Source organism: Ornithorhynchus anatinus, chromosome 2 (genome assembly GCF_004115215.2).
Source record: "Ornithorhynchus anatinus isolate Pmale09 chromosome 2, mOrnAna1.pri.v4, whole genome shotgun sequence".
Classification (NCBI taxonomy): domain Eukaryota; kingdom Metazoa; phylum Chordata; class Mammalia; order Monotremata; family Ornithorhynchidae; genus Ornithorhynchus; species Ornithorhynchus anatinus.
Window position 1 is genome coordinate 91,495,124 of NC_041729.1, and position 18,770 is coordinate 91,513,893.

An 18,770-nucleotide genomic window follows, 5' to 3' on the forward strand; every position below is an offset into this window, starting at 1 on the left:
CCAATTTCATCCCCTCTGGTACAGTAAGTATTTTAGTGGTCGCCATGGAAATAGCTCACAGAAAGCCCTTTGTGGAGAAAGCTTTTACAATCGCTTATAAATAATACAGTTCAGGACTAGAGCTGACTGACAACTAGAAAACAGGGGCCCTGAGGAGGTGGAGGAGGAGGAGGAAGAGTAGGATAATGAATCCGTTGAATAAAAATTGAGGACCAGTTCCCTTTTTCCCCTCCCCTAGCTCTATCCTCGGGTCCCTTCCCACCCACTCTCCCCCTCTTCTTTCCCCTTTGTCTCAGGGTTGGGTCGGGGAGGGGTGAGAGATAATCAGGGCTCACTGTGGAGAGGAGATCTCACAAAACCGTGGGTGTTCTTTTCATGCAGAGCAGGTCCGACCTCTGGGATTCCAGCCAAGTGGGAAAATAAAAGGGAATCCAAAAGAAACTCAAACCTCCCATCTAGTGGGCAGATAGCATAAAACGCTTCTTGGCAGCAAGTAGTGGATAGAAACGAATGTTGAGAGCCGGGAACGAACTGGGTCACTTTCAGAGAACTGGGCTTAGGTTGGAGGCCAAGACTCCAGGTTGACGGCTTTGAGCAAACACCAGGTGCAGTCTCACAAGGTGGTAAAAAAAAAAAAAGGCGACGACTCTTTGGCTCTTTGAAACAACCTGGGCCTTTTTAGCTAGACAGTTTGGGATTTGTTTTTTCACATTTGATTTGATGCGGTTAGGGAATAGTAAGAGAATTGGGCCACCACCTGTCCAAGAGACTGTGGCAGATGTCTGGGTTTGGCCCTCAGAGTTCATTTTTCTCTACTCCAGACGTAGCGGAGGTTTTTGAGCTCCCTTTCGAATAGAGGAGGGAAATTATATTTACCTCAATCTCAGTCCCCAGCCTACATATCCAATTACTCAGAGAGATTCCAGTGGTTCTTCTCTTCACACCTACATACAGGAGGCTTTTGAATCTTCTGTCCTCCCATTGAGAGATATTTATCAGTGTGTTTTCGTTGGTGTGCCATACAGGCCTTTCTAGGCTCTGATTTCCCATATTTTTGTGGCCATTCGATTGGGTCATCTGCACAGTAGTATTTGAATGTCTACAGTACACAAGGCACTAAACTAGGCACGGGGGAAGAGAGCAATAGAGGATAAATTAGACATGGTCCCCGGCCCCCCTTGGGGACTCATGTTTCTGACATTAGTTCCATCTCAGTCTTCTCAACGAAGCCCGAAGGTCTCATGTATCTTTTCACATGACTCTTGGCAAAAATATACTGTGTGTTCCTAACGTGGTTGCCCGTGAGAGAAAGGTGGAGCGATTGGGTAAGTGGGGTCAGGGGTAGGAAATCCGTGCCTTCTACAGCTACATCCCACCTGCTGCTGAATGAGCTGCCAGACAGCTTTGAAAAATGAAGGCAGGGAAAGGCAGCAGCCCAAAACACAACTCGCTCCAGCTCTCTGGATCTTCCCTCTCTCCTGGATTGACTAAAATGCAACCTGCTTCAGGTTAAAGCCATCCTAAGAAGGAACAGGAGAACAGAGACTCTGAGATCGGTGGGCTGCACCCCCAATCCATCCTTTTTTTTTTTTAATGGAATTTGTTAATCACTTATTATGTGCCAGGCAGTGTACTAAGCAGTGGGGTAGATATGAGATGATCAGGTTGGACACAGTCTTTGTCCCACGTGGGACTCACAGTCTTAATCCCCATTTTACAGATGAGAGAACCGAGGGACAGAGAAGGTAAGTGACTTGCCCAAAGTCACACAGCAGGAGAAGTGGCAGATGCGGGATTAGAACCCAGGTCCTCTGATTCCCAGCCCATGTTCTTCCCACTAAGCCTCTCTACTTCTCATCTCACCCCATTCTTCCCTCTCTAGTTCTAGGATGCATAACACAAGCCTTGTCTTGTGTACTCCCATAGTTAGAAATCCTAGTGACATGAATTGAAATGTATTAAGAAAGAAAAATTCTGTTAATATTTTAGGCTGCCAACCGGGTTACCTTTAGACACAGTCCCAAGTTGCCAGCATGGCTGTTTCCTGAATCTGAAGAATTTAAATGGGTATGGAGAGTAAATTGTATGAGGCACCTAAGGGTTATATATGTTTTATCACAGAAAGGTGTGCTGAAAATAGACTCAAGAAGGGTTTGTATATGTTCATGGATGAGGGGCCCTAAGTGGTTACTAGAGAGGAAAATTAGGGATGGAAAGAGAATAGTTTCAAGATTTTAGGTGGAACATTCTAATCCTTAGTATGGATGTCAAGGAGCGCATTATCCTTCACACTGTTTCTACTGTCATCACTGATGATGATGATGATGATGATGATAATAGTATTAACTGCTTTCTCTGAACCAAGCACCACACTAAGTGCTGGGGTAGATACAAGATAATCAAGTCAGAGTCCCTGACCCACATGGAGTTTCTGGTATAAGTAGGAGGGAGAACAGGTACTGAATCCCCATTTTACAGATGAGGAAACTGAGGCACAGGGAATGGTTTGCCCAAGGTCACATAGCAGGCAAGTGGCCATTCCAGGATTAGAACCCATGTCCTCTGACTCCCAGGGCCATACTCTTTCCACCTTTCTTACTAACAAACCCTTTCTTACTAACAAAGGTTGGCAGAAGCTGTACCTTGAGGAGACTTAAATATATATATATATATATTTAGATATTTGTTAAGCACTTACTATCTCCCCCGATTAGACTGTAAGCCCGTCAAACGGCAGGGACTGTCTCTATCTGTTGCCGACTTGTTCATCCCAAGCGCTTAGTACAGTGCTCTGCGCATAGTAAGCGCTCAATAAATACTATTGAATGAATGAATGAAGGAATATGTGCCAAGCACTGTTCTAAGCACTGGAAACACTGTTCTAGGCACTGGGGGGATACAAGGTGATCAAGTTGTCCCACGTGGGGCTCACAGCCTTAATTCCCAGTTTACAAATGAGGTAACTAAGGCACAGAGAAGTGAAGTGACTCGCCCAAAGTCACACAGCTGACTAGTGGTGGAGCTGGGATTAGAACCCATGACCTGTGACTCCCAAGCCCAGGCTCGACTTCAGGCGTGGATTAGGGAAGGAAAAGACCTTCCATACGTGACTAACTAAGAGATCTTTTAGATTCTGGGGCTTTTATCCAAGATGTCAGCAGCAGCAGACAAAAGTTTGTGAAGTAAAAAGACAGCAAGCAGTCAGGTCAATCAATTTAAGCCATTTAATCCCATTGTAAAGTAGGGAATACACACCTTCATGCAAAATCAGAGATTATGAAGAAAGGGACCCTTAGCTAGGAGAGTTTCCACTCAGGTCTTCTAGCATTTCATCAAACCTGGTTTTAAAAGCCCTCAAGCCAGCTGCCCTAACTCATTTATCAGAATACAAAATTGAGGGTTTCCTCAAGGTGTTGGTTTAGCTACAGATTTTCTAAAGATATTACAATACCCCATCCTCCATGACCATAATCAAGGATGATAATATTTAATCTTGATAATGTATCAGAGACCACTTCTCCTGTGTTGGGGTAAGCTGCCTGAGGCTCTTTACTAAGTGGCTTTGAACTTAGATACCTCATGGTGAAACAGAAATGAGAAACAGCGTGGCCTGCAAGTCAGGGAATCTGGGTTCTAATCGCAGGTCCACACTTGTCTACTCTGTGACCTCAGGTAAGTCACTTAACTGCTTCATACCTCAGTCTCCTCATCTGTATAATGGGGATGAAAAACTGTTCTCCCTCTTAGACTGTTCTCCCTCTTAGACCCATTTATCTTGCATATCTCCCCCAGTGTGTAGTACAGTGCGTCACAAATACCACAGTTATTATTAAGTACCCCTCTTCACACATCTCTCACCCCCTCAGCTCAATTGCATTTCAGATCCCTTTGTATTTACAAAGTCTCTGCCTCTCTTATGATCCTTAGTCAAAGTCCAGAGGCTGTCCAGAGGGAGGGAGATTGCTGAGCCAAGAGTACATATAAGGGCTCCTGGGGAAAACATCCTTTTTGTTGTTGTTGTTTAGATGGTATTTGTTAAGTGCTTACTATGTGCCAGGCACTGTACTAAGCACTGGGGTAAGTTCAAGCTAATCAGGTTGGACACAGTCAATGTCCCATAAGGGGCTCCTATCTTACTCCCCATTTTACAGATGAGTTAACTGAGGCACAGAGAAGTTAAGTGACTTGCCCAAGGTCACAAAGCAGGCAAGTGGTGGAGGCAGCATTAGAACCCAGCTGCTTCTGACTCCCAGGCCTGTGCTCTGTCCATTAGGCCACCCTACATCTGTTGCAGAGACAGCAAAGCCTAGTGCGAAGAACATCCATCTGAAAGTTAGGAGGCTTGGGTTCTGGCCTTGGTTTAGCTACCTGCCGGCAATGTGGCTTCAGGCAAGTCTCTTAATAATAATAATAATGTTGGTGTTTAAGTGCTTACTATGTGCCAAGCACTGTTCTAAGTGCCAGGGTAGATACAGGATAATCAGGTTGCCCCACCTGAGGCTCACAGTCTCAATCCCCACTTTACAGATGAGGGAACTGAGGCACCGAGAAGTTAAGTGACTTGCCCAAAGTCACACAGCTGACAGGTGGCAGAGCCGGGATTAGAACCCGTGAACTCTGACTCCTAAGCCCTTGCTCTTTCCATTGAGCCACGCTGCTTCTCTTAGTCTTTTGGTACCAGTCTTCTCTTTTGTAAAATGGAGGTAATGTTTCTGCTGGCCTTTTTCCTTGCAGGGATATGAGGGTAAAATGACATGATTGATGGGCAAATTTGGGGGGCAAATAAAGTGCCTTGCAAGTTGAAGGTTGTAGTAGTAATAGTGTATCTTCCAGCACGGGCTAGTAGAAAGAGCATGGCCCTGAGAATCAGAGGACTTGGATTCTAATTCTGCTCTGCCACTTACCTACTGTGTGACTTTGGGCAAGTAACTTTGCTTCTCCGTGCCTCAGTTATCTCATCCATAAAATGGGGGTTAAGCCCTATTCCCTTCTACTTAAACTGTGGGACAGGGATAGTGTTCAACCTAATTTGTGTCTACCCAAGCGCTCAGTTCAGTAAGTGCCCAACAAGTACCCAAATTATTATTCCAGGGAGAAAATGAAAAATGATCTCAATTCCTAAATGACTCTAAACCCTCGATTTCCTTTATCCTAACGTTATCCCTCCCTTATAGGACTAAGGTTAAGTCCTTCCATCTCTAGTACAGAGTATGCCTGCAAGGTTGAGAAAATAGATCTACACATTCAAACTCTGGCAAGGAACATAAACAGTGACTTGGCCAACAGAGGTCAGAGAAGGGTCTCCTACAGCAATAATGCAATTTGCCTGAATTGTTGTGACCTAATGTGGAGCTGGAACAAGTTCAAAGGGAGATGGCTGTCTGTATTTGCTATTTCAGCTGAGGATGATTGCTCTTCTCTCCCATTCCTGTCAAGTCTAAATAAATAGGAAGAAAAGCCTCACCCAGAAATGGATATCTTGGGCTACTTGGGGGCTAAATCCTGACCGTAGCTGCCTGGTCTCCAATGACAGGATTTCTAAAACACTACTGAAACAGCCTAGCTGCCAGGGAAGAGATGTAACCTAACCTTTGTGCAGCTCTAAAAAACGGGGCTCTCTGCCACCCGTGCCAGGCATCTGACCCCTCTGCCTCGTGAATATCCCCCTAAATGGAAAGGAAGTGTGCAGTACCTTACACCTTCTTGGTGACCTGGCTCCCAAAGTGTCAGTCACCACCAGAGGGAATGTGTGTGGGCTGGCAAACTTGAACAATTCTTAGATAAATGTGACTCCTATTAAAGTCAGGCATGAGGCCATTACTGAATCAGACTAGTAGTCCATCCGGCCCAGGCTCTGTCTCCAGCAGTAGTTACAGGGTGAGGGGAGGAAATGTTGGAGAGCTGCCCTATTAGAGGTCCACCCAAAGTGATTAGGGACGGGCGTCTAACAACACTAACTTTCCCTCCAGTAAACCATTAGTGGCTCCTCGTTCATGAATTGATCCAAATCCCTCTTGAACCTGCTGATGTTTTCAGCCTGTACTTCATCCTGTAATAATGAGTTCCGTGATTACCCACCAGATGAAAACGGTTTTCTTTTTCTGATTTTTGACCTAGGAAGTTCAGTGGCTTCCCCTTTATCCAATCAATCAGTCATATTTATTGAGCACTTACTGTATAGAGCACTGTACTAAGCACTTGGGAAGGTACACTATAACAGAGTTGATAGACCTGTTCCCCACCCACAACGAGGTTACAGTCTATAGAGTAGTAGTCTGTAGGACCAGCATGGAGCAGTTAGAGCAGGGGCCTGGGAGTCAGAAGGTCATGGGTTCTAATCCTGGCTCAGCCACTTATCTGCCGTGTGGCCTTAGGCAAGCCATTTCACTTCTCTGTACCTCAGTCACCACATCTGTAAAATGAGGATGGAGACTGTGAGCCCTGTGTGGAATAGGGACTGTGTCCAACCTGCTTTGCTTGTATCCATCCCAGCTCTTAGTACAATGCCTGGCACATAGTAAGTGCTTAACAAATACCATAATATTATTAGTAGTAGTCTACAGTTCTCTCCTTCAGTTTATCTGCAACAAGTTTAAACTCTTTGAGACTTTTTCATGGGGGACGGATTACAGCCCAGTTCAGGATAAATCTGGGAGAAGTTGAGAAATTCGGTAAGATCAAGTTTTGGCTGTGCTTTTAAAATTGTAAATGGTGTGAGAAACTGAAGGTTCCTCATTATTTTGTCAGTCCACAATCCTTCCCCAACATTCCCTCCAAAAGTGTAGAGGCGTGCTTTGCCTAGTGAAAGTCCACCCATTGAAAATGATTTTGAGAATTCTAAGTCTTTTCTCATAATCTGATAATTTCATAATGCCCTTGGGTGAGTCTTTTCGCTTTCCATGCTGAACAAAAATATGTGTGACCTTGGGCAAAGAGCACCAACCTGAGAGCCAGGATACCCAGGTTCTAATCCCAGCTTTGCCACTGTTCTACTGTGTGACCTCGGACAAGTCATTTAATTTATCTTTGCCTCAGTTTTCTTATCTGTAAAATGGGGATAAAATACCTGTTCCTCTCCTTCTTAGAATGTGAGCCCCTTTAAGGGACAAGGACTGGGTCCCACCTGATTATCTCAAGTCTCACATAGTAAGCGCCTAATAAATATGATCACTGTTAATTTGTTGTGGGCAGAGAATGTGTTTATTATATTGTACTCTCCCAAGTGCTTAGTATAGTACTTTGCACACAGTAAGCGCTTGCTAAATATGGTTGAATGAATGTTCATATTATTTCTGATGAGACAGGCCCTTAATGCATAAATGTATTGAGGTCATTTTTGCTCTGAAAATCAAATATTCAGGGCTTGACAACCTTTAAGCAATGTTCTACACTTCCTGTTGCTTTGAAAGCAGAGAGAATTTTCTAACCTGGTGAAATCATTAGGTGGCTCAATTACTAAGTAAAATTGCTGTCAAATCCCCAACCTCTAAAGGACAAATTGATGTAATTTTCAGAACAATTGGGAAGCTGAAGCTTCATCAGAAAATGACCCCCAAATCCCCACTCATGAAAAGCTTTTCATTTTCATAAAATTATAGGGCTGGTAAGAGACTGAGAAAGGTCACCCATTTCCCTAAAACCAGTGGGACAGATGAGCGCTCTTGTTTGTCTGTGGAGAAGGTGATTCCACAAGCACCCTTTACAGCCTATTCCAGTTTACATCCACACAGTCTCAAGAAGATTGTTCTTTGTCTCTAACCTACATACTCCCTTAGGCAGCAGCTGAAGGTAATTTCCTCTTGCTGTTCTCAGTGGAAATGGAGACTAGCCACCATCCTTTACTTGACTGTGGGCCTCAAGCTTCCCCTATGATCACTGTCTTGACTCAAATAAGGGCCTATTATAGACAAGCAGTAAGTAGGATTGGGGATAATTCCTTTCTTGTGGATTGCTTAGGTTGTAATAGAAAAGACTAAACCCCAGGGTCTCTGTAGAAATGTTTATCATTAATAGACCTTAAAAATAGCCCTGTAAGCCTAAGGCAAATGCTGTTTTCATCAATGACTCTTTCTCTTTCAGGGATTATGTGAAAAACAACATTTGCTTTATGAGTCATCGAAGAGGGAAGTTAGTGCCAACCGAGCTTCAAAAGAGCCACCAAGACCAGTTTTTAGAGTGTAAAAGGCTGTGTGGAAGAGGAAGCCAAGGCAGTCTTCCCAAGAAACCCGATGGCCCCAGTCTGGGATGATGATGTGACACACGAACCCTCAGTACTGCCTCTTGTTCCACCACATATTTGATATACTCTTAGCTTCCTATCAGAAGCATGAAGCTAATGGCCTTGGTATTCTGTATTTATCAGGAATGGTTTAAAATGGTCCATCCATTCTCCTTGCTTCCTTCCCCCCTACCAAAAAAAACCCCAACAAACCCTACAAAAACCGCGATTTCGATTTTGCCAGGCTAGGTGAGGGGATAATGGATCAGAGCCAAATAACGATGTCCCGCAAATTGGATTTCGACAGCCTTAGGAAGGAGGGAGTGGTTCACATAGCAACCTGCAAATGAAACTGGTGATTTCTTGCCATTCTGTGTGAGAGCGCATAAAGACGTGGGTAATAACCTTATGGCACAAATGCTGCAGTGAGGGCAGTCTGAAAACTACTTTCCACTTTTGCTCTTCTAACCCAATATGCAGTAAAGGAGAACATTATTGTTGAGAAAACCCAGAATCCTCCCACTGTCTGTCTGGAACAGCAGCTCTCCTTTGATGACCAGAGTTGGTTTTTACTTCCTCCTTTCTGGGCAGTTCATTAATGTGAGATCCCTAAGTGCTACATTTTAAAACTCAGAAACCAATTTCTTGGGAAATTCTATTTAGAAACCAAATAACTGTGTGCAACTCTGTGTGAGTAATCCTGCTGTTTCCACATCCCACAGGCTTATTAGACCATGAGGATTAAAATGCCAAGGCGTATAAAGGACAGAACAAGCCTGCGGTAATGGAGGAAAATACGTAAGCAGAACGTTCCCCTCCTTGTCACAAATCAAGTGAAATATTTGGTGAATCTGAAAAAGGTGGGATCATTTAACAGTTCTTGAACTATTTAGCTCCGTTTCTGAAATAATGAATTTTGTTTTAAGATGAACTTTAGAAAGTGTCTCCCCACCAACAAGACTTTCAGTCAAGAGGTGTACTAGTCACACCAAGCTGAAGAAAGACTTCTGTGTAAGCCCTAGCAGGCCTCAGGAATCTCACTACCTCAGGCTATGACTCTCTAGGCCCTGGCTACAGCTTACCTCCAGACTGTGTAGATTTCTGACAGTGGAAAGGACCTCTAGAGTTTTGATCCAAACCGCTAATTGGTCCAAACCGCATGAAACAGAGAAAAACATCAGAAAAGGGGAGAGGGAGGGGGAGAGAGAGAGGAAGAGTGTGTGAGAGTTTGTGTGTGATTGTGTGTGGGGGGGGAGGGGTGGTCTGAGATAGTTGTTTCCTTTCACAACTCTCTTGGAGTTTGTTAAATTTTAATTTCACCAAAGGGGGAAAGAGAATTGTTGAAACTGATTCAAAACAAAATCAAAACTAGCATTAGAACCACTGAAATTATTACAGGATCTTACACATCAATTACCAACTTTGGGACTGCTCTTTTTTCCCTCTGATATAAAGCTAATCCTACAGGTGGCACGGGAAACTAGGGAGCTGGTTTTAATTTAAATATTAGAAAAATTGCTGACAATGTATCATCCCCTCCTACTAAGGCAGGAAAATGAAGCTCAGCTCTAGATTGTAAACTCACTGGGGCCAGGGAATGTGTCTGTTTATTGTTATATTGTATTCAAGTGCTTAGTATAGTGCTCTGCACACAGTAAGCACTCAATAAATATGACTGAATGAATGAATATGTGTGAGACTAATAGAAGGCCTATGGCCTCAGACTGTTTCACAGTAAATTTACCCACTAGAAGAGGGACTAGAAAATCCTCTGAAATGGAAATTCTATTCCTTCACCATGCAGAGGGAGGAGAGAACCCTGGGATCCTGCATGTTTCTATAGATATGGAATATACAGTATGTTAGAGATTACCTTGCTTGGCCCATATTTTTTAAAAGATATAAATTTGGAGTAAGGTTAATGTACCCTGGGACACAGATTATGGAGGTGGTGGGTAGGGAGATGTCATAGGCATACAATCAATATCTGTAATAAATGGCTGTTAGCTCAGAAATCAGTTTCTCCTCCTGTGTAATCTCTATGCTAAGGATCCTTGTTACCTTCTAGGAAATTCATAAAGTGACATAAATTGACATTATCATCTCTACAGTGGCCATTTCTTTTCAAATACTCCTGTGTCTACTGTGGTAAATTATTGATTTATTGATCCATTGTTTGGTATTTTGTTATCCCATATCTTAAGAACTCTATCCTTTCACCTTTACAACAAATCTAATTTCAATGTCTAGAAGACTAGTGGAAGTGTGACTTCAAACTAGGTACTACTGTGGCTTTCTAATAGGACCTCCCAGATGTTCATAAGAAGTGGGTGCTTCTCATGAAGGTGATTATGTGAATTCACATTAACTACAGCAGACCTTTCGGTGGCTAAGTATGTAGGGGGGAGAAATGAAGCTATCTTCTGCATGTATATCTAATCTCTCTCTTTCCTATCTGTTGGCCAAACCTGTGCTTGACCTGCTCTCAGGTTCTTCTCCCACAGTCCTGTGTAAACTGGGCCTGGCTTGTATTTCCAAGACCACTGGGCCTTGGAATGGTATGGGCCAGACTCAGCTTGGGGCAGCAGAGGGAAAGGAGGATAGGAAGTTGGTGTGTGTGTTGGTTGTCCCTAAGAGCCGTTGCAACTTCTAGTTCATCAACCCGGAACAATCACGTGTGTGGGGTCCTATGGTGAGGCTATTTGTGGATGGTTTGGCCTAGGTAGATGCAGCCAGTCGGGGTTGCTTAGGAGGGGCCCTGTGATTTTGGCAATTGCAGTTCTCGCGCCCGGTGTAGCCATGATACCTGTTTCTCGTTTTCAGATAAACTGTGCTGTCAAAATTCTAGGCTACCTGAACTTTTAAATCAACCCCCCGAGATATTCAGGTTTCTCTATTCCTCTAGAATAGTGTATTTTGGTATCCAGTTTGGTTTTCTAATGGCTTAAGGAATAATGCATCGTTGGACTGAGTAGCCTAGCTTCCTCAAGTCCTATTAATTTATTTTATTGAAATTAACATTCATGTAAGTGCTGAGTATCAGGTGGCCACATTAACATGAAAATTTGTATTCTCAAATAGCAGTACAGAACCTGTAATACCTTTTTCACCCTGCTGTATTCAGAAGGAAACAAACATGTGAAATGCATTATAAAGAGCAAAGCAGAAATGAGCTGACAAACAGTCTGATTCACAATCATCCTCAAGTGTCAGGCCCAAAGGAAAGAACTTTATTTTAAAACCAACTGTGCCCCTCTGCATTTTTAGGAAGGGGGTGGGAGGAGAGAGCTCGTGGGGAAGAAGAGACAGAGGAAAAGTAAAACACTGCAGCTTATATAGCCTCGTGCAACTAATTTGAAGAAGTTAAGCCTTCAAACAATACAGTGCACAGAGAGAGGGTTTCAATGGAGCTCCACTGGATAGCCAAGTGAGTTCTTTTGATTATTTTTCACGTTTCATTACACATTAATCGTCTTGCCTTAGTGGAAGACTAAGTTGCACACTGTCCATTGAGCTCAGAGCTAACCCAACTTCTTCTTTACACACAACTGGTATGGTGTAAGGGAAGAACATTACTACTAGACTCCATTCCACTGCTCAGGGATGTAGCCAAAAGGACACCAGGTCACAGATGCATATTTATTGTAACTTGAATGAGTAGCATTTTCACTTGACTGAACTAAATTGTCATCAGTGCTCTGGCTCCATGAAGAAAGATGCAGCGAGGGGGAAAGACATGTCTCACTAAATGGCTTTCAAGTCTATGCTGAACCCCATTAAAACTGCCTAACAGAGCCAAGCTCAGAGGCCTGCAGGCAATTCGTGAGGACAACACAACTTTATCAATCATCTACCATGCTTGAAGAAGAGAATGCCTGGCCCTGGCCTACGATAACTGACCCAGGGAACCGCTTTCTTTCAATTGAGGCTAACCGACCTCCAAGGTAACACACGTAAACGAGAGCTGCCACTCAACTTTGATGCTCTGTCCCAGCCGGCCCATAGGTAACAACCTTCCCGGTGAAAACTAGTTTTTCTTGACATTCGAAGGGATTTCACATTCTCTAGCATATCTTTAAAAAGTCAACAATGTAAGCCATTATGTTTTACATATCTATAAAGCTCTACTCTATTACCTACAGTTTATATACATTTTTTAAAATTTCCAATAGCAAGAAAGTTTCTATTTAACATTTGGTAACACAGCATTAAGAACATACTGTACACAAGTGGCATATATACAAAATACACTTCAAATGGAAGCCAAAAACACTTCAGCAAAAGACTAAATTTGCATAGTTAAAAAAATGAACTTTGAATAATACAATTTCAGTTAATAGAAAAGGGAGAAGAAAGGTAATAGAACAGGTATGAAGAGAGAATATTTTTGAAACCTTTATTTGTGCACATTCATCAATTGAAAAAGATAACGTTTACAGCTTCTTTGGTGCCCATATTCAGCTTACAAAAATGTAAAAGACTATTCACAAATAAAACACATTAGCTCAAACTGAAAAAAAAAAAATGTTTTAAGGGTAGTGCACACCGTGACAGCTCTGCTTAATAGGACACAAGAATTACTGCGAAAATAAATAGAATGTCCTTTGTAAAAGCAGCAATTTCATGTCTTTGTAAACTTCTCTCTTTCTACTACAGCACTGTTCCAAATCAAACCCAAAGGGACTGGCACTTACAGTGGGGCTACGAACAAATAAGAGTCTGTTTCCTCGGTTACGGTTGGTCCTGCTTTCCTTTTGCTTTGAGTCCAATGTGCAGCAGTTTTTAAAAGGTGCTCAGTTAGGAAACCTAACCAACGAAGTGGTGAATCTTAAAAAATTTATTTTCTGCTCTCAAACACGAAGGGATAGATCTGTTCCACAGCCGTAGCAACAGCCTTTACACTTGGCCCTAAGACATAAAAGGGGGAAGAAAACAAAATGGGGAAAAGTAAGCATTTCAAAATATTTCAACAAAACTCTGTACATTTTGTAGGTTAAGTGCACATTTTATCACATAAATGGGAGGCTGGGATCTCTGTCACTGTTGCAGAATACATAACCCGGCATCACACACAAATACCCATGGCTACCCTAGCAGTGCCTCATCCATTTCATCCCCGGGTTCTTCAAAAGAGAATAAATAATGAAAAGACTCCTACCCTCCATGAGAACCTCCAATTAATATTATGTGGGTGATAGTAATGGTAAAATTAAGCATCATGGAGCAGAGTAACATGGCCAACAACTTTCAAACACAAGGTGAGACAGCCCAGATTCTGACTGTTCTGGGCATCCTCAAAGTAAGCATTGGGCTGCAAAACCCCTGGGCTACTTGAGAAAGTTCTGGGCACAGGAAAAAGGGTCAGGATGCACCTTGGGAATGAATTATACCTCTGGACCCAGCCAATCACGTTTCCCCATGACTCACTGAACGTACCTGCTGGAAATGAGTGGGGATGGACCTGCTGGTAGTACAGGTCAACCACCAAGTCTTTGGCCTGTGCAATTTCATAAGAGACATTGTTTCCATGCTTTTGCTGCTTACATTTAAAAGTGTGGTTCAAAAATGCAATTTTTAAATAAGAACTTGTACCTACATACCAGCAAGCATACCCATTATTCGACTATAGGACATAATATGGGCAGAGGGCAGAGTCCTATATAATACATGTCAGTTACATAGTGAAAAACTTTGCAGCCGGATTCACTACTGCTCGTCCATAGGCTGGCAACAAATAAAGTCTCGCTGCAGACACATATTTTGGCTGGTTGACATATACACAAAAAAACCCCACATTATTTTTAACCTTCAGTGGAACAATTTCAAGAAGCTTTTACAAACACAAAGTGCCATTATTACGACTTTAAAAGCATTTAGCCCAGGGTTAAAAGATTCAATCATTTCTCCAAAGTGCTGCTTCTGGGTCAAAAATGAAATCTCTCTAAATTGTGGTGAGCTTTTAAGAAATAATTTCAACAAGTCAACAGCCCATGTCTGCCTGATTCCAAGTTTATTTTGAAAATCATTTTCATAGCAAAAATTTCCCTTTTAACCCACATCTGTTCAAAGCTAACCTGACGAGCTCACAATAGTAAGGCCCTAGACATTCATTCAATAGTATTTATTGAGCGCTTACTATGTGCAGAGCACTGTACTAAGCGCTTGGGATGAACAAGTCAGCAACAGACAGAGACAGTCCCTGCCGTTTGACGGGCTTACAGTCTAATCGGGGGAGATGGACAGACAAGAACAATGGCAATAAATAGAGTCAAGGGGAAGAACATCTCGTAAAAACAATGGCAACTAAATAGAATCAAGGCGATGTACAATTCATTAACAATATAAATAGGGTAATGGAAATATACCCTATAGACATATAGACATATAAATCAACCAGTCAGTTGTATTTATTGGATGCTTACTGTGCACAAAGCACTGTACTAAATGCTTGGGAGAGTATAGTATAACAGAGTTGGGAGATACGTTCCCTGCCTACAGGGAGCTTACAGTCTAGAGAGGGAGACATAAATATAAATGAATTACAGAGATTGAAAAGTGCAAAGGACTTAGCTGGGGCAGGTCTCTGGGAGGAGATGAGCTTTTAATTCATTCGGCTTTGAAGGTGGGGAGAGTGACCATCTATCAGATGTGAAGAGGGCGGGCAATCCAGGCCCGAGGCAGGATGTGGGCAAGAAGTCAGTGGCGATATAGATGAGATCAAGACACATTGAGTAGGTTAGCATTAGAGGAGCAAAGTGTGCAGGCTGTGTTATAGTAGGAAACCCGGGAGGTAAGGTAGGAGGGGGTAAGCTGATTGAGTGCTTTAAAGCTGATGGCAAAGAGTTTCTGTTTGATGCAGAGGTGGATGGGCAACCACTGGAGGTTCTTGAGGAGTGGGGAAACAAGGACTGAACAGTTCTGTAGAAAAATGATCTGGGCAGCAGTGTGAAGCAGACGCAGGGAGGGCAGCAAGGCGGGATAGGATAAGTGCTTGGGTTAACGTGGTAGTGCTTGAATAAGATAAGCGCTTGGATGGAGAGAGGAAAGGGTACATTTTAGCGATGTTGTGAAGGTTGAACAGGATTTGGTAACATATTTAAATATATGGATTGAATGAGAGAGATGAGTAGAGGATAACACCAGGTTAAGGGCTTGTGAGGAGGATGGAGCTGCTCTCTACAGATATGGGAAAGTCAGGGGGAGGACAGGGTTTGCACTGGAAAACGTGTTCTGTTTTGTACATGTTATGTTTTGAGGTGTCAGTGAGACATCCAAGTAGAAATGTCCTGAAGGCAGGAGGAAATGCAAGGCTGCCAAGAAGGAGAGAGATCAGGGCTGGAGATATAGATGGGAGAATCATCTGAATACAGCTGGGAGTTGAAGCCATGGGATCAAATGAGTTCACCACGAGAGTGGTTGTAGGAGGAGAACAGACCAGGAATCAGAACTGAGCTTTGAGGGACTCCCACAGTTATGGGGTGGGGAGGCAGAGGAGACTGAGAATGAGTGGCCAGAAAGATAGGTGGAGAACCAGGAAAGGACTCTGTAGATGAAGCCAAGGTGGAATAATGTACTATGGTTGGTACTGGATATAAAGGACAGGATATTGTGGAATTTCGTATCTCCAGTTCTGCTTCTGAGCCCCACTGAGCAACTCCATCAGCAGTCCCTTCTTCCCTCTCACCTCTTCACACCATCCAGGTGGCCTCGGGCACGCCTCCACATTGCCTGGTGGAGGGCTGAGGCTGGGTAATAATAACTGTGGTATTTGTTAAGCGCTTACCAGGAGCCAGGGACTGTACTAAGTGCTGGGGTGGATACATGCAAATTGGGTTGGACATAGTCCCTGACCCACATGGGGCTCAGTCTCAATCCTCATTTTACATATGAGGTAAATGAGGCACAGAGAAGTGAAGGGACTTGCCTAAGGTCCCAAAGCAAACAAGTGGTGAAGCCGGGATTAGAACCCCTGATCTTCTGATTCCCAGGGGGCAATGTAACCCACCGTTACTGGGCAGAAGCTGTCAAAAGGCAAAGCCCCGGTTCAATCAGGAGGGACTTTTCAGGAGGCACTCTCCCAGGATAATACTTGATTTGCAAGCACACGCCTATTGGTTTTGGAATCCTACTAGACTGCACTAAAAATACTGACTTCATTTCAAATACCACACATTAGCTGGCATAAAAGACAGGGCAGCAGCATTTGAGATTCAGGCAAAACCTCTAAAATGTTCTCAACCTGTCTTTAGATTTGCCCCATGCAGACTTGGCTAGTTAATGGACTTCAAGTGCTTAAACAATTACCTAGCCTATAAAATAGTATGAAGCTTAATTTCAACCTAAAGACTGTGCCAATTTATGAAGTGGCACAAAGTAAACTTGAAGGACCTAAAAGGAACAGCAGAGATTAAAAGAAAAATTCCACTTAAATTTATTCAACTAAAGCAAGAGCTTTTAGAATACTCTGAAAAAGCTTAAAATATTAATAAAAATGTATATACAGTGGTGAGTGGTTGAAAAAGACAAGTCCAAATGCTCCCTTCTGAGTCAAGCTGTAAAGTTCATTCTCCTAGCCTTCCAGAATAGCCTACATCACAAGATATACAGTATATCCTTGGTAGTTATCAAATTAATGATAATCAGCCTAACCTTGCTATATTTGCAAATCTGTATTGCTCACCATAGGTAATGGCCTCTAAATACAAAGAACTGAAGATAATTTATTGGAGTGATGTTAGCCAAAAAAAACCAAATGTTTTCACCTGATTTATTTGGGAAATTTAAAAAAAAATTGTAGAAGTCACTACCTAGGTAATTCAGTCAAAAGAGAGATTGTACCTGAATTGCTTAGATAATTGCCTCATTGTTTCACTTTGGCTGTGGAGACCATACAAGAATATATAAAATATATAAAAATGTCTACCATGACCTCTGCTCTGCATTTTACTTCCTTCCAGGAAATATTGAATTTCATATGTGTATTCTGCAACTCCAACAATACTAGACTCAGTGCATAACCTAGTGCTGTAAGAACCTGGTTTACAGTTTCCTGTAAAGCTAATACTTCCATAATACAGTGTCAAGAGCTTAAATGCTCTTTACGAGTTACAGTAAAACTATATATATAGTATAGTATAGAAACCGAGTTATAGTACAGCAATGATCATAAGGATGAGAAATGGAATTTATGGCCTTATCCTAGAGAAATGCAATCTAATCTGAAAAGGAGGAGCTCAAAAGTTGGAATACTTATTTGCCCACATGAAGATGAAGTTGCCAATATTAGGTAAATATACACTTAACATTTTCCCAGGGAGTGTCTGGGAACATATTCCCTCTATTTTTGGCTTTGTATTTTAAAGGCAACATGCACAAATCCCTCACTCAAGCAGTGTGTGGTTTAGTGGAAAGAGCAAGGCCTTGTGAATCAGAGGTCATGGGTTCTAATCCTAGCTCTGCCACTTATCAGCTGTGTGACTTTGGGCAAGACACTTAACTTCTCTGTGCCTCAGTTACCTCATCTGTAAAATGAGGATTAAGTCTGTGAGCCCGACATGGGACAACCTGATTACCTTGTACCTACCCCATGTGCTAAGGCACATGGTAAGCGCTTAACAAATACCATCATTATTTATGTCTATCCAATGCCATCCTTAGTATGCATATATTTCATTCCTACCTCAGAATAATGAACACTGAAGTATTTTTCTTTGGCTATTTAATTATTTATTCAGCTAGTTCATCCCGATATATTGGATCTACTTCCTGTTACATCACTTTTCTTCCTCCTGCTCCCACTATCGGGAAATAATTTCTGTATATCTGACCACCTCATCAGATTAAAAACTCATGGAGGATAGAGATATTCCTTTAACCACATAGTATAGTGGCCCCCCGCCCCACCACTAGACTGTGAGCTCACTGTGGAAAGGGAATGTCACTGTTTATCGTTGTACTTTCCCAAACTCTTAATACAGTGCTCTGCACACAGTAAGCACTTAATAAATGCGATTAAATGAATGAATTAATATAATGCTTCACACTCAGAAAGTACTCAGTAAATACCAGTGAATGAGAATTGGACACCATTTATGAAGCTGACATTTTTCATTTCTTTCTTCTTGTGCTAACGTAGACGTGTCACATTCCGTGAACAGTTTCAAAATTGGGTTTGGAGATTATAAAGTACCTGTTACTGTGATACTTCCTGTTGAAAAAATCTGTAACGTAGCTCTTAGGGTTTTTATTCGGTAGCACACTGCAGGATGAAGTTCTGGTTCATAACTAGAGAAAAGAAAAAGCCATACTTGAGTCTATAGGTAATCCTGGTAGGCAGCCTTTTACAAAAAGCAATTAATCTCTCAAATTTACCTGGCATGAGGTCGGTTTTTCTTGGTGAACTCTGGCAATCGGATTTCAAAAGGCATATTACACACTGCCAAAACATTAACAACTCTAAAATCTGTGAATATTACCTACAAGAGAAGTACATAATTAGAAAATACTTGATCTGAATGACTTGTTCAACAGAATTCTTTTCATCATCAAAGGG

The 18,770-nt window shown here is 42.3% G+C and overlaps 2 protein-coding genes across 3 annotated transcripts in view; one reads left to right on the plus strand and one right to left on the minus strand.

Annotated features, from left to right (window-relative positions):
• SLC2A12 (solute carrier family 2 member 12) overlaps positions 1–10,386 on the plus strand; it is a 65,875-nt gene extending 55,489 nt beyond the window's left edge. Inside the window, exon 5 of the mRNA XM_029058340.2 lies at positions 8,080–10,386. Coding sequence (XP_028914173.1) covers positions 8,080–8,248 — 169 coding nt within the window. The 3' untranslated portion in view covers positions 8,249–10,386. The remainder of the gene's footprint in view (positions 1–8,079) is intronic.
• A 790-nt stretch (positions 10,387–11,176) lies between these two features.
• The window catches only part of TBPL1 (TATA-box binding protein like 1), a 40,121-nt gene continuing 32,527 nt past the window's right edge, over positions 11,177–18,770 (minus strand). For both annotated transcript variants that reach the window (XM_007671623.3, XM_001506873.5), the window contains exons 5-7: positions 18,590–18,693; positions 18,408–18,502; positions 11,177–13,126 (exon numbers count right to left, since the gene is read on the minus strand). In XM_007671623.3, the coding sequence (XP_007669813.1) occupies positions 13,056–13,126; positions 18,408–18,502; positions 18,590–18,693 (270 nt within the window). In that variant the 3' untranslated portion in view covers positions 11,177–13,055. The remainder of the gene's footprint in view (positions 13,127–18,407; positions 18,503–18,589; positions 18,694–18,770) is intronic.